We start from the raw sequence: 25,955 nt of genomic DNA on the forward strand, positions 1-25,955 counted from the left end.
GTGTGTCTTCAGCTGCCTCAGGCTCAGACAGGCCCAGTGTCGTCTCAGCCCAACCTGCTCCACATGCCCCACAGCCAGAGTCCTCTCCGCCAGGTCTCCTCCTCCTCCTCATCGTCCTCTTCCTCCTCCGCTCTCAGTGTGGGTCAGCTAGTCAGCAGTGAGTACCCGGCGACACCCCCACACGCAAACACACACACAAACACACATGCACACATATTAAAATAACATACAAGCATATAGATAAACCTACATTGTCAGAGAATTACATTTTGTAATTGACCACAGTCTTTGGTATGGTGAACCTTCTGTTTCAAGAGTGCTGGCTTTCTGTTTGTCCAAAAACATTAGATTTTTCAGTAACCCTTCATTTTATAGCTCTTAATTACTATGTATTTACATAGTAACAAAAACAATATACATAGTAACAATTTAGCCTTAAACAACCAAGTAAGTATTACATACATACTTATTAAGTAATAATATAAGTAAGTACAGGTAAGTAAGAAGTAAAGTAAGAACCAGTGTTGCTATGTAAATATGTAGTCACGCCAGTCTCTTTCAAAGTAATACCTAAGAAAAACCAATGAACATACATGGTCATTTATCATTTAAATACCTTAATTTAAATACCTTCAAGTGATCCTCTTTTGTTGATATTCTCTCAGTTGTTTCCGTGTACTTTACCTTTAGTTACCATGTATGTTCATAGTAACAGGGTTGTAAAATTAAGTCATGTCTGTTTCCATGTAGATACAATGTAGTTACTTGTGAGTTACCACAGTATTGGTTGATTCCATCACAGGAAGACAACAGCAAATCTGTCTGTGATCCTACCCTACATGGTACCACCTTTACACTCACAGGGTAGGTAGGAGGTAAGAGGGCTGTAAAATGAAATCCTTGGTAATACCATATACGGTGCTTATAGAAAAGTCTACACCCCCTTTAAAAATATCACCTTTTGTTGCCTTACAGCCTGGAAGTAAAATGCATTAAAATAGTAGTTCTCCCATTGATCTACATCATACCCCACAACTTCCAAGTGAACATTTTTATTTTTTTAAATCAATAAAAAAATAAAACCTGAAATAGCTTGGTTGGATAAGTGTCCCTTGTAATAGCGATCCGAAATTAGCTCAGGTGTGACCAATCACCTTCAAAATCACACACCAAGTTAATTGGCCTCAATTGTAGTGATTGACATGATTTCAGGATAAATTCAGCAGTTCCTGTAGATTCCCTCTGCTGGGTAGTGAAGACCATTATTAAGAAGTGGACAATAGCACAAGGTGTATGGAACCACCTTGACCTTGCCTAGATCAGGCCATCCCTCCAAACTGGATGACCGACCAAGTAGGAGACTGATCTGAGGCTACCTTGAGTCCAATGGAAACTTTTAAATAGCTATGGGCTTTTATGGCTAAGACTGGTCAAAGTGTGCATATGACAACAATAAAGCACTCCACAAATCTGGCATGTATGATAGGGTGGCAAAAAGGAAGCCGTTACTCAAGAAAGCCCACATTGAATCCCGTTTGAAATGCAAGAAAACACTTGGGAGATTCTGTAGCCATGTGGCAAAACGTTTTGTGGTCTGACGAAACTAAAATTGAACTTTTTGGCCTAAATGCAAAGCGTTACATTTGGTGCAAATCCAACACAACACATCACCCAAAGAACACCATCCTTAGTGTGGCAGCAGGTAGCCTAGTGGTTAGAGCCTTGGGCCAGTAACTGAAAAGTTGCTGGATCAAATCCCTGAGCTGGCAAAGTAAAAATCTGTCATTCTGCCCCTGAACAAGGCAGTTAACCCACTGTTACTAGGCTGTCATTGTAAGTAAGAATTTGGTCTTAACTAACTTGCCTAGTTAAATACATTTTTAAAAATAGTGTGAAGTGTGGTGGCAACATCATGTTATGGGGATGTTTCTCATCGTCAGGATAGAAGGGAAAATGGATGGCGCAATGTACAGAAAACTCCTTGAGGAAAACCTGCTGCCATCTGCAAGAAAGCTGAAACTGGGATGGAAGTTCACCTGTCAGCATGACAATGACCCGAAGGCCAAAGCTACAGTGGAGTTGCTAAGTAATAAAAAGGTAAATGTCCTTGAGTGGCCCAGTCAGAGCACTGCACTAAATCCAATGGAAAATGTGTGGCATGACTTGAAGATTGCTATCCATCAATGCTCTCAAAGGGATGTGACAGAGCTTAAACAGTATTTATTGTAAAGAAGAATGGTCAAATATTGCCAAATCTAGGTGTGCAACCTGGTCTCAGAGCATTTCTTATTATTCTGTAAGTAAATCCGAGAAACTCTATTTAGTATGATATGTTACAAATTATCATTTGTATGATATGTTACGAATTGAAATTCGGATTATAGGTTACACATTCCAATTTGTTGTGGCTAACAATAGCCAGGTGGCTAACATTAGCTAGGTGGCTAACATTAGCTAGGCTAAGGGTTAGGGGTTAATGTTAGGAGTTAAGTTAAAGGGTCAACGTTAGGGTTGGGAAGGGTTAGCTAACATGCTAAGTAGTTGCAAAGTAGCTAGAAAGTAGTAAGTAGTTGCAAAGTACAGTACCAGTCAAGTTTGGACACACCTACTCATTCAAGGGTTTCTCTTTATTTTTACGATGTTCTACATTGCAGAGTAATAGTGAAGACATCAAAACTATGGAATAATGTAGTAACCAAAAAATATATTTTTTGAGATTCTTCAAAGTAGCCTCCTTTTGCCTTGATGACATCTTTGCACACTCTTTACATTCTCTCAATCAGTTTCACCTGGAATGCTTTTCCAGCAGTCTTGAAGGAGTTCCCACATATGCTGAGCACTGGTTGGCTGATTTTCCTTCACTCTGCGGTCCAACTCATCCCAAAACATCTCAATTGGGTTGAGATCAGGTGATTGTGGAGGCCAGGTAATCTGATGCAGCACTCCATCACTCTCCTTGGTCAAATAGCCCTTACACAGCCTGGAGGTGTGTTTTGGGTCATTGTCCCATTGAAAAACAAATGATAGTCCCACTAAGCGCAAACCAGATAAGATGGCGTATCGCTGCAGAAAGCTGTGGTAGCCGTGTTGGTTAGGTTTGCCTTGAATTCTAAATAAATCATTGACAGTGTCACCAGCAAAGCACCATCACACCTCCTCCTCCATGCTTCATGGTGGGAACCACACATGCAGAGATCATCCGTTCACCTATTCTGCATCTCAAAAAGACACGGTGGTTAGAACCAAAAATCTCAAATTTGGACTCATCAGACTAAAGGACAGATTTCCACCGGTCTAATGTTCATTGCTCGTGTTTCTTGGCCCAAGCAAGTCTCTTCTTCTTATTGATGTCCTTTAGTAGTGTTTTTTTTTAAGTAATTCAACCATGAAGGCATGATTCATGCTGTCTCCTCTGAACAGTTGATGTTGAGTTGTGTATATTACTTGAACTCTGTGAAGCATTTATTTGGGCTGCAATCTGAGGTGGTGTCAACTCTACTGAAATGATCCTCTGCAGCAGAGGTAACTCTGGGTCTTCCTTTCCTGTGGCGGTCCTCATGAGAGCCAGTTTCATCATAGCGCTTGATGGTTTTTGCGACTGCACTTGAAGACTGCACTTTCACAGTTCTTGAAATTTTCCGTATTGACTGGCCTTCATGTCTTAAAGTAATGATGGACTGTCGTTTCTCTTTGCTTTTTTGAGCTGTCTTGCTATAATATGGACTTGGTATTTTACCAAATAGGGCTATCTTCTGTATACCACACCTACCTTGTCACAACACTACTGATTGGCTCAAACACATTTAGAAGGAAAGAAATTCCCCAAATTAACTTTTAACAATGCACACCTGTTAATTGAAATGCATTCCAGGTGACTACCTCATGAAGCTTGTTGAGAGTGTGCCAAGAGTGTCCAAAGCTGTCATCAAGGCAAAGGGTGGCTACTTTGAAGAATCTCAAATATAAAACATATTTTTGGTTACTACATGATTCAATATGTGTTATTTCATAGTTTTGATGTCTTCACTATTATTCTACAATGTAGAAAATTGTACAAATAAAGAAAAACCCTTGAATGAGTAGCTGTGTCCATACTTTTGACAGGTACAGTATCTAATTAGCAAAAATGCTAAAGTTGTCCATGATGAGACTCAAACGCGTAACCTTTGGGTTGCTAGACGTTCGTGTTATTCACCCACCCATCCACCTCTACAAACTATTCTCCTTTCATTTTTTGCCTTAAGTAACCTTCTGTTTTACGTAACCATACCAAACACAACATATCATACTAATTTCAGTGTCCCGGATGTACATTTACTATGTTACGTCTAATCTATGAGACCAGGCTGAGGTGTGTAAAGTTGGTAGAGACATATCCCAACAGACTCACAGCTGTAATTTCTGCCAAAGGTGCTTCCACCAAGTAGTAATTCAGGGGACTTATGACTTATCCAATTATGATATTTCAGTTTTGTATTTTTAATATAGATTTACACTTCATGACCAAAAGTATGTGGACACCTGCTCGTCAAAAATCAAATTCCAAAATCATGGCCAATAAAATGGAGTTGGTCCCCCCCTTTGCTGCTATAACAGCCTCCACTCTTTTGGGAAGGCTTTCCATTAGATGTTGGAACATTGCTGTGGGGACTTGCTTCAATTCAGCCACAAGCATTTACATTTTAGTCATTTAGCAGACGCTCTTATCCAGAGTGACTTACAGTAGTGAATGCATACATTTCATAAATATTTTCTCCGTACTGGTCCCCCGTGGGAATCGAACCCACAACCCTGGCGTTGCAAACACAATGCTCTACCAACTGAGCCACACGGGACCAAGCATTAGTGAGGTTGGGCACTGATGTTGGACGATTAGCCCTGACTCGCAGTTGGCGTTCCAATTCATCCCAAAGGTGTTCGATGGGGTTGAGGTCAGGGCTCTGTGCAGCCCAGTTAAGTTCTTCCACACCAATCTTGACAAACCATTTCTGTATGGACCTTGCTTTTTCCATGCTGAAACAGGAAATGGCCTTCCCTAAGCTGTTGCCACAAAGTTGGAAGCACAGAATCATCTAGAATGTCATTGTATGCTGTAGCAGTTACCCAAGTCATAGACTGTTCTCTCTGCTACTGCACGGTAAACGGTACCGTAGCGCCAAGTCTAGGTACGAAAGGATCCTTAACAGCTTCTACCCCGAAGCTTACCCCCCCTTTGTTTTTACCTACATGTACAAATTACTTCAGCTAACCTATAACCCCGCACATTGACTTGGTACTTGTACCCCTAGTATATAGCCTCGTTATCGTATTGTGTTACTTTTTTTTTTTTTTTTTACTTTAGTTTATTTAGTAAATATTTTCTTAACTCTATTTCTTGAACTGCATTGTTGGTTAAGGGCTTGTAAGTAAGCATTTCACTGTAAGGTCTACACCTGTTATATTCAGCATTTCACTGTAAGGTCTGTTACCTGTTATATTCGGCGCATGTGACAAATAAAATGTGATTTGATTTGCGTTAAGATTTCCCTTCACTGGAACTAAGGGGCCTCGCCTGGACCATGAAAAACTGCCCCAGACCATTATTCCTCCTCCACCAAACTTTACAGTTGGCACTATGCATTGGGGACAGGAAGTGTTCTCTTGTCATCCGCCTAACCCAGATCTATCCGTCGGACTAGTGAAGCTTGATTCATCACTCCAGAGAACGCGTTTCCACTGCTCCAGAGTCCAATGGAGGTGAGCTTTACACCACTCCAGCTGATGCTTGGCGTTGCGCATGGTGATCTTAGGCTTGTGTTCGGCTTCTCGGCCATGGAAACCCATTTAATGAAGCTCCTGACGAACAGGTCTTGTGCTGACGTTGCTTCCAGAGTCAGTTTGGAACTCGGTGGTGAGTGTTGCAACCGAGGACAGACGATTGTTACGCTATACGTGCTTCAGCACTTCTGTGAGCTTATGTGGCCTACCACTTTGGGTTTCTCCTAGACATTTCCTCTTCACAATAACAGCACATACAGTTGACCAGGGCAGCTGTAGCAGGGCCGAAATTTGACGAATTGACCTGTTGGTAAGGTTGCATCCTATGACGGTGCCATGTTGAAAGTCACTGAGCCATTCTACTGCCAATGTTTGTCTATGGAGATTGCATGGCTGTGTGCATTTTTATACACCTGTCAGCAACGGGTGTGGCTAAAAATGTTTTGTTTATATCCTGTATTTTTGCAATAAAACACATTTTCCTTTAAAGTGTTGAGTATGGTGTGTAGATCATTGGGGGGGAAACATCTTTATTTAAATGCATGAAACTGAGCCAAAAATGTGAAAAAAGTTCAAGGGGGCTCAGACTTTATAGGCACTGTGCATTCGGAAAGCATTCAGACCCCTTGACTTTTTCCACATTTTGTTACGTTACAGCCTTATTCTAAAATAGATTAAATAAATAAAATCATCATCAATCTACACAAAACACCCCATAATGATAAAGCGAAATCAGGTTTTTGACATTTTTGGAAATGTATTTACTTAAGTATTCAGACCCTTTGCTATGAGACTCGAAATTGAGATCAGGTGCATCCTGTTTCCATTGATCATCCTTGAGATGTTTCTATAACTTGATTGGAGTCCACCTGTGGTAAATTCAATTGATTGGACATGATGTGGAAAGGCACACACCTGTCTATATAATTTCCCACAGTTGACAGTGCATGTCAGACCAAAAACCAAGTCATGAGGTCGAAGGAATTATTCGTAGAGCTTCGAGATAGGATTGTGTCGAGGCATAGATCTTGGGAAGGGTACCAAAAAATGTCTGCAGCATTGAAGGTCCGCAGAACACAGTGGCCTCCATCATTCTTAAATAAAATATGTTTTAAACCACCAAGACTCTTCCTAGAGCTGGCCGAGCAATCAGGGGAGAAGGGCCTAGGTCAGGGAGGTGACCAAGAACCCGATGGTCACTCTGACAGTGCTCCAGAGTTCCTCTGTGGAGATGGGAGAACCTTCCAGAAGGACAACAATCTCTGCAGCACTCCACCAATCAGCCTTTATGGTAGTGTCCAGACGGAAGCCTCTCCTCAGTAAAAGGCACATGGCAGCCCACTTGGTGTTTGCTCAAATGCAACTAAAGGACTCTCAGACCATGAGAAACAAGATTCTCTGGTCTGATGAAACCAAGATTGAACTCTTTGGCCTGAATGCTAAGCGTCACATCTGGAGGAAACCTAGCACCATCCCTACGGTGAAGCATGGATGTGGCAGCATCATGTTGTGGGGATGTTTTTCAGCGGCAGGGACTGAAACACTAATCAGGATTGAGGGACAAATGAGCGGATCAAAGTACAGAGAGATCCTTGATGAAAACCTGCTCCAGAGCGCTCAGAACCTCATACTGGGGCGAAGGTTCACCTTCCAACAGAACAACGACCCTAAGCACATAGCCAAGACAACGCAGGAGTGGCTTCGGGACAAGTCTCTGAATGTCCTTGAGTGGCCCACCCAGAGCTCGGACTTGAACCCGATCAAACATCTCTGGAGAGAACTGAAAATAGCTGTGCAGCGACTCTCCCCATCCAACCTGACAGAGCTTGAGAGGATCTGCAGAGAAGAATGGGAGAAACTCCCCAAATACAGCTGTGCCAAGCTTGTAGCGTCATACCCAAGAAGACTCGAGGTTGTAATCGCTGCCAAAGGTGCACTGAGGACTGAGGTGCACGAAGTACTGAGTAAAATGTCTCAAAACTTATGGAAATGTGATATTTAATTTTTTATTTTTTTTTATACATTTGCTAAAATTCTAAAAGCCAGTTTTTGCTTTGTTATTATGGGGTATTGTGTGTAGATTGATGAAGAAAAAAAACAACATTTTAATCCATTTTAGAATAAGGCTGTAATGTAACAAAATGTGGAAAAAGGCAAGGGGTCTGAATATTTTCTGAATACACTGTATATACCAGATACTTGCAGATCAATTATCCCTCTTTACGATTTAGTCTAATTCTTGTGTAGACATAAATGTACCGAGTAATGTCCTCTTGACTTATTCCACATTTTGTTTTGTTACAGTCTGAATTCAAAATGGATGAAATATATGTTTTTCTAACCCATTTATCCACAATACCCTATAATTACAAAGTGAAAACATCTTTTTAGAATTGTTTTGTTATTTATTGAAAATGAAATACAGATATCTAATTTACATAAGTATTCACACCCCTCAGTCAATACTTTGTAGAAGCACCTTTGGCAGCGATTACAGCTGTGAGTCTTTCTGGGTAAGTCTGTAAGTGCTTTACACACCTGGATTGTGCAACATTCGCCCATTATTCTTTTCAAAGTTCTTCACGCTCTGTTAAATTGGTTGTTGATCATTTCCAGACAACCATTTTCCGGTCTTGCCATAGATTTTCATGCAGATTTAAGTCAAAACTGTAACTCGGCCACTCAGGAACATTCACTGTCTTGTTGGTAAGCAACTCCAGTCTGGATCTGGCCTTGTGTTTTAGGTTATTGTCCTGGTGAAAGGTGAATGCATCTCCCAGTGGTGAAATCTTGGTGAAATCTCTAAGCGGTTTCCTTCCTCTCCGGAAACTGAGTTAGGACGGACGCCTGTATCTTTGAAGTGGCTAGGTGCATTTATACACCATCCAAAGTGTAATTAATAACTTTGCCATCCTCAAAAGGATATTCAGTCTGCTTTAAAAAACAAAATGTGGACCCATCTACCAATAGGTGCCCTTCTTTGCGAGGCATTTGAAAAGCTCCCTGGTCTTTGTGTTTGAATCTGCAACAATCGGTGCACCTACGTTCTAACGTGCTATACTTGCTAAAAGTCCAACCTCAAAACATAAATGGATAAAACTAAACCTGTAACACAATGTAAATACCAGACACTTTCAAGTTTACTCCAGTAGAATGTAACAATGTTATTTTACCCCTAAAAAAATCCTAACCTCCCATGTTATGCTAACCTCTCACCATTAGAAATGTCTTGGGGGTAGGATCTTTCTCACTCGTCATTATTCACGATTAATACATTAATGTAGAAGTGTTCAGAAACATATTATATTCTTATTTACAAAAAAAGTGACTCCAAAACTACACAATACATTATTAACTATTCATTTCTGTTGGGCACAACATAATCTGAAACACAACCTAAACAAACTGCAAATGAGTCACAAGCTTGATGTAGTCATCGCGTGCTAAATACTCAACTTTTGACTACTTTCAGTCGTGTAAAGTAACTAAATAAAATACTTTGAAGTACTACTTAAGTGTTTTTTTGGGGGGTATCTGTACTTATATTTTTTACAACTTTGACTTTTATTCCACTACATTCCTAAAGGAAATATGTACTTTTCTCTGACATCCAAAAGTACTCATTACATGTCGAATGCTTAGCAGGACAGGAAAATGGTCAGATTCACGAGAACATGTTGTCATCCCTACTGACTCTGATCTAGCGGACTTACTAAACACAAAAGAAAACGATATCTTAACATATGCTGTATTTTTCCAAGCAGTCTCTCCCTCTATCCCTCCCACGTCTTACCTCCGGCTGTTCAGAACATTGAAACCTAGCTACTGATAGCAATCATTTATTTCTAGTAAAAATACTTTTTTTTACTAACTAACAACATGTACGTGCTCAAATCATGACAAATAATAGTTGTACTCACAACCAATTTAAAGGATAGAAAGACAAGGATGGCTATGGTTTGGGGCGAGTTTTAACATCGTTGGTGAGATTGGAAAGTAGCTAGCTTAGTGCATTGATAGAAACACTAACGAGTTACTTTTATTTTTACATTTCCAAGTAAAACTCCCCTATGTCATAGTAGAAAAGTGTCAAAAACATATTTAGAAACCTTTAGTTTTTTCCCAATCCAGTTATAATGTTGCATCCCAATGTAATGTTGTCCACTATGGAAAACTGTAAAAAAAAAAAAAAAGGTATTGAATTCATATCATACGCATTTTCTTTTGATGGCAAAACCGGAAGACTTGATGTGGCCAGCTGTGGCCATGGGTGAGCTCCACCATTCCTTCTCAATGAGCTTTAAAAATATATTATCCGTTTTTTTTCTGGATCCGTCATGGCTGCTCCCCCTCCCTGGCGCTCCCCCTCCCTGGCGCTCCCCAGCATTACACACTCCTGCCACCATCAGTACGCGCACCTGCCTTTCCCCGTCACGCCCATCAGAGTTTTATTGGACTCACCTGGACTCAATCACCTGTTTATTACCTCCCCTATATTTGTCAGTTCCACACCTCTGTTCCCCGCTGCTGCATTGATTGTCATTTGTCGTTGTTTTGCCCGTGTGCTGATGCTGTGCCTGTCCTGTTACCAGTCTGTTCTGGAATAAATGTTGACTCCTCGTACCAGCTTCTCATCCCCGGCGACTGTCCATACAGGATCAAAAAGGGTCTGAGCGTGCCAGGGGGCGTGGCAATGGGCGCGGGTCAATTTGTGAGAACATTTTAGAACGTTTTAGAGGGCCACACTTTGTTTTTTTGTGACATTTTTATTTATTTTTTTAAGCCAGTTTTCTGCAATTCTCAGAATTTCTCCATGGATTCAAGATATTTAAAAATCCATGCTGTTAAATTCATTGATTTTTGAATTTCCAATTCCCCTGATTGTTCAGCTTTTATTTTGGTTATTTGTTAGTTATCAAAGATTGTATTATAAAAAGATATGTAGGTTCATTATCTTTTCTACATGCTTTATATTTGGTTTAGTCGTTTTAAGTTTAAACTGAAAGTGTTTTCCATCCCGAAAATTATAAAAGTTTGTACTTTGACGTCCCAAAACAATGCTTAGACAAGAGTTTTCTACAGCAGAAAAATCCCTTGATATGTCTCTGGCTAACATTAGGCACCTTTTTTGTTTAGAAAATTAAAGACTAGCTTTTGTTAACACAAGCAGTGTTTTATGTTGGAATTACGTTTTTGTATGTTTATTCTAGCTTCTAAAGTCCGCTAGCGTGCTAAACTAATTAAGCTAACGAATCGTCATTGACTTTACATTGTGTGTTAGCCTGCTAACTCCCGCTTTAGTTGTAATTTTTTTATTTAACTGGTATTTACATGGAATTAGCAACAGCTTCATTTTACAGGCCTCTTTGTAATGGTCCTGTGTGTAGCTGGTATAGAGAGTCAGGCGCAGGACAGCAGATATGAGTAATCAACGTACTTTACTCAAAATACACAAATACAAAGCAATATAGCAAGCCCACAATAACGGACCGATTTACAATGAACAATCACTCACAAACAAACATGGGGGAACAGAGGGTTAAATAATGAACAAGTAATTGGGTGAGTGAAACCAGGTGTGTAAGACAAAGACAAAACAAATGGAAAATGAAAAGTGGATCGGCGATGGCTAGAAGGCTGGTGACGTCAACCGCCGAACCCCGGCCGAACAAGGAGAGGGACCGACTTCGGCGGAAGTCGTGACACTCTTACCTCATATCTACCCTGTAAGTGTAAAGATAGTACCATGTAACAACAGGGTAAGATCACGGCCGGTTGGACGTACTGCCAAATTCTCTAAAATGACGTTGGAGGAGGCTTATGATAGAGAATTAACATTCAATTCTCTGGCAACAGCTCTGGTGGACATTCTTGCAGGCAGCATGCCTATTTCATGCTCCCTCAAAACTTGAGACATCTGTGGCATTGTGTTGTGTGACAAAACTGCACATTTTAGAGTGATCTTTTATTGTCCCCAGCACAAGGTGCTCCTATGTAATGATCATGCTGTTTAATCAGGTTCTTGATATGCCACACCTGTCAGATTTATGGATTATCTTGGCAAAGGAGAAATCCTCACTAATAGGGATATAAACAACATTTGAGGAAAATACGTTTTTTGAGTGTATGGAACATTTCTGGGATCTTTTATTTCAGCTCATAAAACATGGGATCAAGACTTTACATGTTGCGTTTATATTTTTGTTCAGTATACATTGAATCTATGTGGAAACAGACACCACTTAATTTTATAGCCCTGTTATTATGAACATACAGTTGAAGTCAGAAGTTTACATACACCTTAGCCAAATACATTTCAACTCAGTTTTTCCCAATTCCTGACATTTAATCCTAGTAAACATTCCCTGTCTTAGGTCAGTTAGGATCACCACTTTATTTGAAGAATGTGAAATGTCAGAATAATAGTAGAAAGAATTATTTATTTCAGCTTTTATTTCTTTCATCACATTCCCAGTGGATCAGAAGTTTACATACACTCAAATGGTATTTGGTAGCATTGCCTTTAAATTGTTTAACTTGGGGAAATGTTTCAGGTAGTCTTCCACAAGCTTCCCACAATAAGTTGGGTGAATTTTGGCCCATTCCTCCTGCCAGAGCTGGTGTAACTGAGTCATATTCGTAGGCCTCCTTGCTCGCACACACTTTTTCAGTTCTGCCCACACATTTTCTATAGGGTTGAGGTCAGGGCTTTGTGATGACCACTCCAATACCTTGACTTTGTTGCCCTTAAGCCATTTTGACACAACTTTGGAAGTATTCTTGGGGTCATTGTCCATTTGGAAGACCCATTTGCGAGCAAGCTTTAACTTCCTGACTGATGTCTTGAAATGTTGCTTCAATATATCCACATCATTTTCCCACCTCATGATGCCATCTATTTTGTGACGTGCATCAGTCCCTCCTGCAGTGAAGCACACCCCCTTGCTTCACGGTTGGAATGGTGTTCTTCGGCTTGCAAGCCTCCCCCTTTTTCATAACGATGGTCAACATAATGATGGTCATTATGGCCAAACTGTTTTGTTTCATCAGACCAGAGGATATTTCTCCAAAAAGTACGATCTTTGTCCCCATGTGCAGTTGCAATCCGTAGTCTGGGGTTTTTATGGCGGTTTTGGAGCGGCCTTTAAGGTTATGTCGATATAGGACTCGTTTTACTGTGGAAATAGATACTTTTGTACCTGTTTCCTCCAGCGTCTTCACAAGGTCCTTTGCTGTTGTTCTGGGATTGATTTTCACTTTTTGCACCAAAGTACGTTCATCTCTAGGAGACAGAACGCGTCTCCTTCCTGAGCGGTATGACGGCTGCGTGGTCCCATGGTGTTTATACAGATGAACCTGGTACCTTCAGGCATTTGGAAATTGCTCCCAAGGATGAACCAGACTTGTGGAGGTCTCCAATTATTTTTCTGAGGTCTTGGCTGATTTATTTTGATTTTCCCATGTCTAGCAAAGAGGCACAGAGTTTGAAGGTAGGCCTTGAAATACATCCACAGGTACACCTCCAATTGACTCAAATTATGTCAATTAGCTTATCAGAATCTTCGAAAGCCATGACATCATTTTCTGAAATTGTCCAAGTTGTTTAAAGGCACAGTCAATTTAGTATATGTAATTTCTGACCCACTGGAATTGTGATACAGTGAATTATAAGTGAAATAATCTGTCTGCAAACAGTTGTTGGAAAAATTAGATGTCCTAACCGACTTGCCAAAACTATAGTTTGTTAACAAGAAATTTGTAGAGTGGTTGAAAAACAAGTTTTAATGACTTCAAACTAAGTGTATGTAAACTTCCGACTTCAACTGTACATGGTAACTAAAGGTAAAGTACTGTACATTGGAACAACTGAGAGAATATCAACACAAGAGGATCACTTGAATGTATTTATTTGGTAATTATGTGGTAACAAATGATAAATGACCATGTATGTTCATTGGTGTTTCTTAGGTATTACTTTGAAAGAGACTGGTGTGACTGAGTATTTACATACTAATATGCTGTTTCGTACTTGTACTTACCTTTGGGACTAAGTTGTTACTTTATAATTACATTTTGTGAGTTCGTATGTTGCTTGGTATTTCGTTTATATTACATTATCTAGTTACGCAACTCCACAAGTCAGTAGAAACCATATTTATTTAAGCAAGTAAGCCGTATCAGCTATGGTTTCTAAAAAGGCAATAAATGGCTGAATTAACTTTTTCACTGCCAGATGAGGCTCCGCTGATAGCCAGGTGTAGCAGTGTTAAGGATTCACTCCATGGTGCTGAAAAGAAAGCTCCGCTGTTGGGACAGCTTTATGTAGGCCCTAACAATTTGTGGGCACCGTTTGTCACCGCTGTAGTGTAATTAATGTATTGTTTAGTGTTCTGTTGTGTAGTGGCTTTGCTGTCATGCATCAAGGGAAGAAAAAAATGTTTGCCCCACCAACATTTAGATGCTAAAATCGCCACTGGCGATGAGGCATTACCAGCTGTGAACTCTATAGCACGCTTGACAACCACAGTGAATATGACTGTATATCAAATGTTGCAATGGTAAAACGTTTAATATAATTTTTGCCTGACACGATCCCTTTACCTACTTTTAATTCTTGCCTAATATGTTGGCATGTGTAACCTTTTTTCAATTCTAATAGTTGTTAAAAGCGGTGACTTAACATACACAATACTCTGTTTCAAAGAAGCATGCCCCATATAAGAGATTAAGGGTAAAGGACAGATCTAACCCATGGCTCACGCATGAATTGTCTGAAAGATTTTATGAAAGGAAACTTAACTTGGGCTAAGGTTCGATTGACTGATTCTACCTCTGACTGGCAGTCCTTCAGACATTTGAGAAATGTATTACTCTGGTTAGAAAAGCAAAGTCAACATACTTATTGCATTGTGTATCAGAGAGTGTTAGAAATCCAGCTAAATTCTTGAAAGTGTCATATCTTTGAGAAAAACTCCACCCCTCATTGCCCCAGCAGGTTATAACAGCCTCTGGTCCCATAACAGTCAAAAAATACATTTGTGGTGTTTTTAATAACCATTTTGCCTCAGCTGGCCATCTATTTGAAATAATGGTTTCTGAAAATACCAAAACATCCACTAGAGGGAGTCCTTTATTCACCTCTAAACAGATAGCAGAGAATGATGCACTTCCTAACACTCACTCTTTTTTTTTCTTCATTTGAACCATTTTAAGTCAATGATGTATTGAGTGCCTTGCAAAAAAGTGCCTTGCCCTACTCATTCAAAGGTTGTCTGAAATGGGGCTCGACCAGGCGTCTTACATGTGGTTTGGGAACTGTCAGACAAAACACGGTGTGCTTTCTGATGGTGTCAAGTTACCTCGATATTACTAAAGGTGTCCCGCAAGGATTGATTTTGGGACCTGTCCTTTATACTACTTATATAAATAATATATATACATTACCGTTCAAAAGTTTGGGGTCACTTAGAAATGTCATTGTTTTTTAAAGAAAAGCAACATTTTGGTCCATTGAAATAACATCAAATTGATCAGAAATACAGTGTAGACATTGTTAATGTTGTAAATGACTATTGTAGCTGGAAACTGCAGATTATGTATGGAATATCTACATAGGCGTACAGAGGCCAATTATCAGCAACCATCACTCCTGTGTTCCAATGGCACGTTGTGTTAGCTAATCCAAGTTTATCATTTTAAAAGGCTAATTGATCATTAGAAAACACTTTTGCAATTATATTAGCATAGCTGAAACTGTTGTTCTGATTAAAGAAGTAATAAAACTGGCCTTCTTCAGGCAAGTTGAGTATCTGGAGCATCAGCATTTGCGGGTTCGATTACAGGCTCAAATTGGCCAGAAACAAAGAACTTTCTTCTGAAACTCGTCAGTCTATCCTTGTTCTGAGAAATGAAGGCTATTCCATGCGAGAAATTGTCAAGAAACTGAAGATCTCGTACAACGTTGTGTACTACTCCCTTCACGGGACAACGCAAACTGTCTCCAGAATAGAAACGGGAGGGGGAGGGACGGTGCACAACTGAGGAAGAGGACAAGTACATTAGAGTGTCTAGTTTGAGAAACAGACGCATCACAAGTGCTCAACTGGCAGCTTCATTAAATAGTACCCGCAAAACACCAGTCTCAACGTCAACAGTGAAGAGGTGACTCCAGGATGCTGGCCTTCTAGGCAGAGTTCCTCTGTCCAGGGTCTGTTTGCCCATCTTAATCTTTTATTTTTATTGGCCAGTCTGAGATATGGCTTTTTCTTTGCAACTCTGCCTAGGAGGCCAGCATCCCGAAGTCGCCTCTTCACTGTTGACGTTGAGACATTGTATTCGGCACATGTGACAAAATATGATTTAATTTGTATCAAAAGGTTGGCTGGTCCTCATTACTCCCTTTTTGTTTACAAAGCTCTACTACACAAGCTTCCGACCTACCTCACTTCACTGTTAAAATTGGAATATATTAAAACCAAACCCATTCACAGAGATGGTTACCTCTCGAGGTTCCACTAGTACACACCGATCTAGGTAAATCTGCCTTCAGTTTTAGTGATCCCTTTTTTTGGTATAGCCTACAAAACTCCCTACATCTTGACTCTTTGGTGCCTCTAGTGCAGTTTAGGACTTTAGTGTTGAATGAATTTAATGAAAATTGGTAAATAATTGTATTTGTGGTGTTTGAAGCTATATTGTTGATTAAGAAATTTGTATTTATTTAATCTGTATTGATCATTTTGAATTTGTATTCTTGTCCTCAGGGCACCATTGTAAATGAGACCCTGGTCTCAATGGGATACCCCAAAATAAAAGTTTGTCGATACGGGCCCTGGTCTGACAAACACGCTCTAGCTCTGCCACCTTCTATCGCAGATGCAGCCCATGCAAAAAAATAAGATATCTCTAGTTTAAACAGACAGATTTTGATGGGGATTATTGTATTAGGCTAATTCGATTTCCGCACGTGCACAGGCATTGAGTCTAGGGGTTGTTTTACGACAGAAAGGGTCGGCATCCAAAATGGCACCCTATTCCCTATATAGTGCACTACTTTTGACCAGATGAACCCCCCATTAAGTTAAAAAAATATACTATGGGCCCTGGTCAAAGGTAATGCACTACGTAAATGTTCACACGTCTGGAGCTCGGCCGCTGTAGAAGCACGGAAGCCCCACTCTTATGAAGCCTCACGGCAAGATGACAGCCCAATAGATTTTTCTTTAAATACGCTTGGAGGATTCCTTTAATAATTAATTGATAATGACCAAGATTAATAATTCACCGGCACAAACTTTGCTTTAGTAAGCAGTATGCCAGGGCACAATGTGTACAATGTGAAATCCCTTTTTATTAGCTATGAAATTCTTCAAATGCTCTGGGGAAAAAAAAGTTTCCTAAAGTCACTTACACTGAGTGTGCAAAACATTAATAACACCTGCTCTTTCCATGACATAGACTGACCAGGTGAATCCAGGTGAAAGCTATGATCCCTTATTGATGTTACCTTGGATGTTAAATCCACTTCAATCAGTGTAGATGAAGAAGGGTTTTTAAGCTTTGAGACAATTGAGACATGGATTGTGTATATGTGCCATTCAGAGGGTGAATGGTCAAGACAAAATATGTAAGTGGGGTATGGTGTATGGTAGTAGGTGCCAGCGTGGGGGCTGTTAAGGAGACCGTATTTCACCCACACTGACAGTCAGGAGTCATGACCGCAGTCAAACACCATGTGACCATTGAGTCACTGTAACTAGGCTTCTTCAAAAGTGTGCTTTGATGCCTCTGATGGTCATTAGTAGCCTACCAAACTTGCTAATGGACCAGTACTCAGCGCTCTAAAATCAAATCAAACATTTCATGAGACTGAAGACTGGCAGAATCTCTTTTAATACCTCACAAATTATCAAAATGACAGGCTACTTTGACACTGAAAAACTGAGAATGTGAGATCAATCAAACCTTGTCTTAGCCTAGGCCTAGGCCTAGGTGTGTGTGTAGACACATATTGTAGGCTACCATATGAGGAGGAAATGATAGTCCTAAAAATACTTTCCAGTTTCTCTGACTCACCCAATGATGCGCAGGTCACTGTTAGGTAATGGCCGACGTGTTCGTGCCAAAAGCCTGTCTCGCTCTTGTTTTACTTCTTCGTTAAACAATATTTGGAAGTTGATCAAATATTTTCGTAGCATACAGCATACGAATTAGTTGCTTTTCTTTTCAGCAGGAGCCATTTGCTTAGCAACCTGTGTTTCCTGGCGATTGTATTTGAAATATTGCGAAAGGTGTGTTTTGTCTGCATGCTGTTCACCGACAGATTTGCGGCACGTTCCTGACTGTAGGCTATGCCTTCATATTGGGCTACACAATCCACAGCTAAGCTATTTTTAATGACGCCATTGAGCCTCTATGGCTAAATTATAGGCCTACTCATGGTGTAGTAGGCTATTCGGAATTATGTCATTTCTTTCTGAACAGACAGCAGTAATTCTATAACTTTGGCAAATGCATTTAAATTTAAGCCCAGACATTGCGCAATCGCGTGTGGAAACAGAATTTTGACTGGCCACTATATAGTAAAAGCAGAACCCAGCTTTCTCGTGCTGCTATATTTATTGCACACAAACGGTGTAGCCTTCCTGGCGTATAAAAAAGGAACTGCAGGTAACCTCCATTCGCTATTCCAGTGCAGGCTATGGATTACTTTTTCAAATTCTACACATTTATTAGTAGGCTATATGTAAAGGCCAGATTATATTGAGAATACTGCATGAGCATACTATCAAGTGCTTGTCGAATTATGAATGAAAAACTGATGAAGTGTGTGCAGCCTGCACAAGAAACAGGGAAGAGTGCTTCCCTTTCATGCAGAGCCACGGGCAGTAGGAGTTCTGAAAAATCTGAATAAAATGTAAATATACATTATTTTTTAAAGAAAAATAAATCACAGAAGTAGGGCACATGGACTTTACTAGTATTAGCGGATCTATATAGACGTCTGTAGCGCGAGCAACATTTTGTTTCAGCATCTCCGCTTTGGCAAAACATTTTGTATAATTAAGAAGAGTATGTTGCTATCACGACTCAGGATAAGACCCAGATGCAGACACAAGAGGCGGATAGTTCCAATCTCAGGTATTTGTTGTTACACAGGGGGCAGGCAAAGGGCAGGTCGAGGGCAGGCAGGGGTTCATAAACCAGGTCAGAGTCAGGCAGGTACAGGATGGCAGGCAGAATCAGGGTCAGGACAGGCAGAAAGGTCACTACAAAACAAAACTTGAAAACAGGTAAAAACGGGAAACACGCTGGTATGACCTGAATAAGACAAGATGAACTAGCAACAAACAAACAGAAACTGCAGGTATAAATACACAGGGGATAATGGGGGGAAAATGTGAGACACCTGGTGGTCGCCCTGAATGACGAGTCACCACTGTCAGGGTGTGATAGTTGCAGGATTCAATCATTGGAATTATACGAGTTGTTGCCCTGTCCTCAAACAATTACATCAAAAGGTGCAAAGTTATGGGCAAAGACACAAAACATCCACATCAAATTAAATATTTTTCTTGATTAAATAACATGAAAACAACCACTTTTTATGCAGTTACTGTATTGTACATTAGCTGGTCATCTAGGTTTGTACCTGTAGACTTTCAATCACCACGAAGAAAAACAATGCACAATACAGTAATTGAATAAATTGAGACGTCAAGTAGTTTGTGATGAGGTGATGTGATGATGTGGCTCAGTTGGTAGAGTAAGGTGCTTATAGGGTTGTGAGTTCGATTCCCACGAGGGACCAGTATGAAAATGAATACACTCACTACTGTAAGTTGCTCTGGATAAGAGTGTCTACTGAAAAGGATTTAATAGACCATTTCAGTTTTCAAAACATATAAATATCTTGGAATTTTGATTGATGATGGCCTCTCTTTTAAAATGCATAGTCAACAACTTACAAAAAAATTGAAGCTGAAATTAGGATTTTATTTTAGGAATAAGGCTTGTTTTTCTTTTGAAGCCAGAAGGAGGCTAGTATCAGCTACATTTATGCCTTTACTAGACTATGGGGATATTTTATATATGAATGCTTCCGCTCAGTGTTTGAGATCAATTGACACCCTTTACCATGGCACTTTGAGATTTATTTTAAATTGCAAAACCCTTACGCACCACTGCACTTTGTATACCAGCGTTGGCTGGCCTTCTCTAGTCACTCGTAGGCTCAGTCACTGGTATACTTTTATTTACAAAGCCATTTTGGGTTTACAACCTTTTTATTTGGGCATTTTTATTGTTCAGAAATGTGGTGGGTACTCTCTTCGTTCGCGGGACTTTATCTTGCTAACTGTTCCAAATGTCCGAACTGAATTTGGTAAAAGGGCTTTTATGTACTCTGCGCCATCGTCTTAGAATGCCTTACAAAATACTTTTAAACTGGAAGAACTTGTCCCGATTGGTATTTTTAAATCACTGATGAATGATCTTGAGACTGATTCCCTGACATGTCAATGTTTTTAATTTGCTGTTTTTGATTTTGTTATATTCTTTGTTAATTCTATGGTTTTTACTAGATTACTTGTAGTTTTTCATGTTGTTTGTCTGTAATTTTTGTAATGACTTGGCGCTGCCTATCTTGGCCAGGACGCTCTTGAAAAAGAGATTTTAAATCTCAATGAGCCCTTCCTGGTTAAATAAAGGTTAAATAAATAAAATAAAATAAATATATCAAGCAAGTATTTTTATATTTCACAAGTATTATCAGATTAACTGTTTTGTACAGATAATTATCAGACTCATGTTAAAAATGCTGGTAAATACTCAAAATGTCATGACCGCCACTGCCCTAGCCAGGCGCATCGGTTTGTTTCAAGAACTTCTACGTTCCTACGTTTTTCACACTCAACAGGTTCCCATGTGTATCAAGAATGGTCCACCACCCAAAGGACATTCAGCCAACTTGACACAACTGTGGGAAGCATTGGAGTCAACATGGGCCAGCATCCCTGTGGAACGCTTATAGAGTCCCTGCCCCGACGAACTGAGGATGTTCTGAGGGCAAAAAGGGGTGCAACTCAATATTAGGAAGGTGTTATTAATGTTTTGTACCCTCAGTGTATATAGGGGTCTGCAAAGCAGCAATTTAGAAAAACATTTCTATAAAGTGAATTCTACACAGATGAGTTTTTTGTCATCTGTCAACACTTGAGTTGTGCAGTGCACAGCAGCACAGTCTTTCTGTGGAGACCTCAATTGACTAACCCAAAGGAAGGACACATGAATAGGAATGGTTCTCTAATAAACATTCCACAGACCTTATCTTTTATTATAAAAGCAGGGAGAGTGGGTTATAAAGTTTGCATGAAACAGAATGAATGCCGAGAATGGCAATTGGACACCGTAGACTACCTTGTTAAATGGCTTTATGCCACGGAGTATGTTGTATGAGCTTTTATATGGAAGATTAAAGGAGGAACATTTTCAATTTAGTGTTAAATGCAAAGCCAGCCTTTCACTCTCACTACCATTGATACAGCACATACTGTACAGACTGCTATTATCAACTAGAGAAAGGCAGAGAAGCACCAAACTGAGAATCGCTGCTATTTGAAGGTACATTTCATAATATATTTTCTAAAGATACTCTTTGTTCTTCAACAAAGAACAGCACTGTCACATTATATTGAAATGTATATATATGAGCTATATTCCTTATATCCAGTGTGTTTAACAGTGCTATTCAGGTAACTGAACCCCGCCTCACTCTGCACTCCCTGACAAAGAGTTTTTGAGATTTTGTTCTATTGAACAGGCCATCACAATAAAGGCATTTTAACTCTATGAAGAGAAACCCTGATGAAGACAGCTTGCTGTGGACACGTTGGTGAATAAATCATTGTATTGGAGCTACTAGAGTGCAGATTTTCCTTTAAACTATATGAAGAGTGCCTTGGTCCTCCTCGTTTTTTGACCCACTCCAATCTGTGTTGTATTGTAGACCCCCAGATGGCACCCAGCGAGGTGGATGGGGTCAACCTGGAGGAGATTCGGGAGTTTGCCAAAGCATTCAAGATCCGTCGCTTGTCCCTTGGCCTGACCCAGACTCAGGTGGGACAGGCGCTCAGCGCGGCCGAGGGCCCAGCCTATAGTCAGTCTGCCATCTGCAGGTAAGGAAGACTTGAGGTGCCATGTGATTAACATCAAAGCATGCTATATTTTACCACAGATCTGTTGATTATGGTGTCTTCTGGAATATTCCTATCCTTCCCATCAAGTGATAAATTGTTTTTTCTTTACTGCAGTGCAGAATTTAAGTTTACTAACTCATTGTGGTATTAAAATGACAAATAAATACAATATATTACCAGTGTTATGGAAATATATATGTCATTCATGTACAACATCTTATACCATTTCATATCTGAATGATGGACAATAATTTCTCTGTAGTTCACCTGACCCTCTTGCTCCACTCCTGTCAGTATGCAGTAGTAGCTACAGTAGACGAAAGCACTCAGCACTGCTGTATTTGAGAATGCACATAATCTTCTGGTGTCCATGATGACTCACATCCATATTTCATCTCATATTTAAGCAGACATCATTAAGATATTAAAACGAATACATAATTGAAGACCATCCAGTCAAATTAAGCTCTCGCGTCAATTCTGTGTCCTCTTCTTTCTCTCCTCTCACACAACAGCGCGCTGTTACTTATGCAAAATACATTACCTAGAGTATTACACAAAGCACTTAAAGCATTTAATAATTACTAAGGCCTTTTGCTGTTCCCTCTACATTGGGCTTAAGAGAACCTGTCAAGAACTGGTCTGTTAATAAGATTGTGATGTTGTACAGTCCTGTAAGGACGTGCGTTTAGTCATAAACAGCTGCCGTATCTATTCATTAGATAATCAGACATATAGTGTTGTGTGTTAATCTCTTCCTTTTTATGTCTTTCCTTCCACCTGGTTAACTTTAGTACCAATGAAATAGACCCCTTAGAAATATACCTACAGTATCTCTAATCAGACAACGTCACATTGGGTTAATATAATGTTGCCCACCCTAAGAGTTTCACATGATCAAAAAGTATAATCATTTATCTCACCAAACATGTAATGTATGCTTTTTAGCAGACACTTTTACCCAAAGCAACTTACAGTCATGCATGCATACATTTTATGTATGGGTGGTCCCGGGAATTGAACCCACTATCGCAGTATGGCAAACACCATGCTTTACCAACTGAGCAACAGAGGACTACATGTGAAGTCAATAGTTTTAACAAAATCATAATCATGTTGTTTTCTTAAATTCTGGCATTTGGTCGTGACCTTACTGTGGCTAATTTCATGTTACCTTTTCTTTGTCCTCTACCCATAGTTGCATGCTTCACTGTCAACAGTTATCAGCACTGTACCCCGTCTTATTCCTGTATTCATTTGTAATGTGTTTCTGAAATACATGTGCTTTGCTGATGACCTGCCCTGCTTCTGTGACATATTGGTGCAAGGGGCTTTTAAAAGTTTCATCACATCAACATCAAACGGCCGATATAATCTGAAACTGGGGGGAGCAGGGTTCTTATGATGGACAGCCCTTTCAAACTAATGTTTAAAGTCTTAAAAAATCACACATGAAATATTTACAAGCATCCATAATTCAGATATTTATAACATACATTAAAAGCCATTAGCTTAAAATAAATAAACAGGTAATATGTCCTTGAGGGTTCCTTTATGTCGGTAAGATAGTATTTGTTTTGTTTGTATGACATTGGACATGACAAGCATATTCTATGTTTTAAGTAGAGAGGCAGTCTTCACATGCTTTAGTTTAGTTAACAGAGACAGAGACATGGAAATTGGGGGAGAAGAGGGGACTATGCTAGCTCAGGGGCATGTTGTTGTCCCATATCACTGGAACAGACAGTGACAGATGGTTCCATCTTGTCTGATTCCATTGCTCCCTTTGTTAAAAAAAAACCTTATTAGCTTATCACAGGGGAACAAACATCCCATAAGTACATCATCAGACCAATGGGTTTGGATCTTGTCTTATGATAGAGTGCTTGGTACATGCAATATGTCATATTGCTACATGTCATATTTAAGGGTTAAACACAAAACAATTATTCTATTGTATCAATTATGTATAGATAATGTTGCGAATCATGATTGATGGCATCGACTCTTTCACAAATGGAGGACTCATTTTATTGCAGAAAAATATGCATGAAGTTTGAGTCCACCTCAATAAAGTTACATGTCCAAAGATTCACAGTGCTCTTGATGTGAATGCTGCTCAGAATGCATAGGTGCACAATGTTGTCTTAACTACTCATTGCTGGTGTAATTCTTGAAAGGGAATCATGTCGCTGCATGCATGTTTAAGCTGCATGCATTTACAACATTCATTCACGCTAGAACACAGCCCTTCCACATCAACGATTCATATCTCATGACAAGAAACTGTTGTCTCTAATTTGTGCATCAATGTAGCAGATACGTGCCTTCACATCCTCCATATGTCTATTTCATCACATCCACTTCTTTCTCTACCTGCTCCTGGGTTGATATTTGAAAGATGGGATACTGATCTGTCCCTTGTATTCTGTAAGTAATAGAGCCTCCACTCAGTCAAAGACCCACTCTTAGCCATGGCCTCACAATATTCGTAAAGGGTTAAATATAAACAGTACAATAATCATATGCAAACCTTCATTTTGGGCTACACTTAGCAGATGTTTGTGCATGGCCTGAAAAAAGGTACTTTTAAGACCGTTAAGAGAGAGAGACAAGGGGGTAAAAGAGGTAGAGATATGTTTTTATTTTCCCCTGGTGGTTCTGAACCAGTGGGAGCCAGCCGAGCAGCTCCCAACTCATTTTAGTGCATTTGGTTCCTGTTGATCCATGAAATGTCCTGTCTCTACCGACTCCTCATATTTACTAAAGTATTCCCTGCAGTATATAACCGTCCTCTTTCCGCTGTTTAAAAGGTGGTTATTTATAAATAATAATGACCATCGACAAGCAGAAATGCACCAACAATCAGAGAGGGGAAACAGGAAAAAACAGGCAGGGTCCTTCTTCAGTAAGCTAGGGCAGGATCACTTCCCTACTGTTCTGTATAACAAGCCGACTTGCCACTAAGAAATGTCTTTCATTTTGTTTGTGTGAGAGGGGCCCTTTCCCGCAGCTCTAAGGTGTCTCCTCACCTGCCTGCCAGGAAGATTCTATCAAAGACATCCATGTTCGGTCAAGGTCTTAGAAGAGGCCTGGACAGGAACGGCTATTGTTTTAAAGGGGGAACACCTTTTTCTTTCAGCTGCTCACTCCCGAACACCTGGACACATGTCTGGACTCTCATTAGAGGGCAGGCAGCTCAAACCACACTCTGACACTGACCCCATTATTATACAGCATGAGAGAAACCCAGCAACTTTAGCCCAGGTCCATCTTCTTTCATCATGTGAAAGTCAAAAGCCATCTCTGTGCTTGTCTCACAGAACTCTGCAACTGACAGGGTCAGAATACACAGAGCTACAGTACAGATACTCCTGAAAATGTTCTAATAGGACAGAAGTATCAACTATTTGGTGAGATTAAACTGATTCAGCAAGCCATAATTCAACTACTGTTCGTGACTCAGGAACTCTATCAAACCATTGTAACTATAGTCTTGAGCTGTTGAAGGTACTTTTCAAAAGCACTAAAGTGCACAATACATTAAATTCAAATAATGACTTATGCTTCATGCATCCATAAACTCTGAAGTATATTCAAGTCTGAAGGGTGGAAATGTATTCATATTAAATATACAAGAGAACTTGAGGCAGAAGAAAAGTTTGAAAAATGTATTAAAATGTGGATGTGGATTAATAATTCATACTGCTTTTGTAAAGAAATTACAGTTATGTATTTACACTTGCTCAAATCGCTTACAAGCATTTTTTGGAAACATGACTATTTTCAAAACAGAATCCACAAGACAGAACTCTGTGGCCTTTTGCAAAACAGTAAATGTGTTTTCAAAATGTAGTTGCCTTCTGAAAACATAAATACATTCATTAAAACTCTACTATACTGTCAACATTGCAAATAGATCCATCAAAAGAGTACGACTGCCTGCAAAAAGATTAACACAACCACACTTATCTCTCGAGTCCAAGCAGACAAAACAGAAAG

The 25,955-nt window shown here is 39.8% G+C and overlaps 1 protein-coding gene across 1 annotated transcript in view; it reads left to right on the forward strand.

Annotated features, from left to right (window-relative positions):
• LOC115154672 (POU domain, class 6, transcription factor 2-like) overlaps positions 1 to 25,955 on the forward strand; it is a 125,149-nt gene that overhangs the window by 94,253 nt on the left and 4,941 nt on the right. Inside the window, exons 8-9 of the mRNA XM_029701147.1 lie at positions 13 to 157; positions 21,764 to 21,932. Of these exons, the coding sequence (XP_029557007.1) occupies positions 13 to 157; positions 21,764 to 21,932 (314 nt within the window). The remainder of the gene's footprint in view (positions 1 to 12; positions 158 to 21,763; positions 21,933 to 25,955) is intronic.

The sequence above is a fragment of the Salmo trutta genome, chromosome 2 (assembly GCF_901001165.1).
Source record: "Salmo trutta chromosome 2, fSalTru1.1, whole genome shotgun sequence".
Lineage (NCBI taxonomy): Eukaryota > Metazoa > Chordata > Actinopteri > Salmoniformes > Salmonidae > Salmo > Salmo trutta.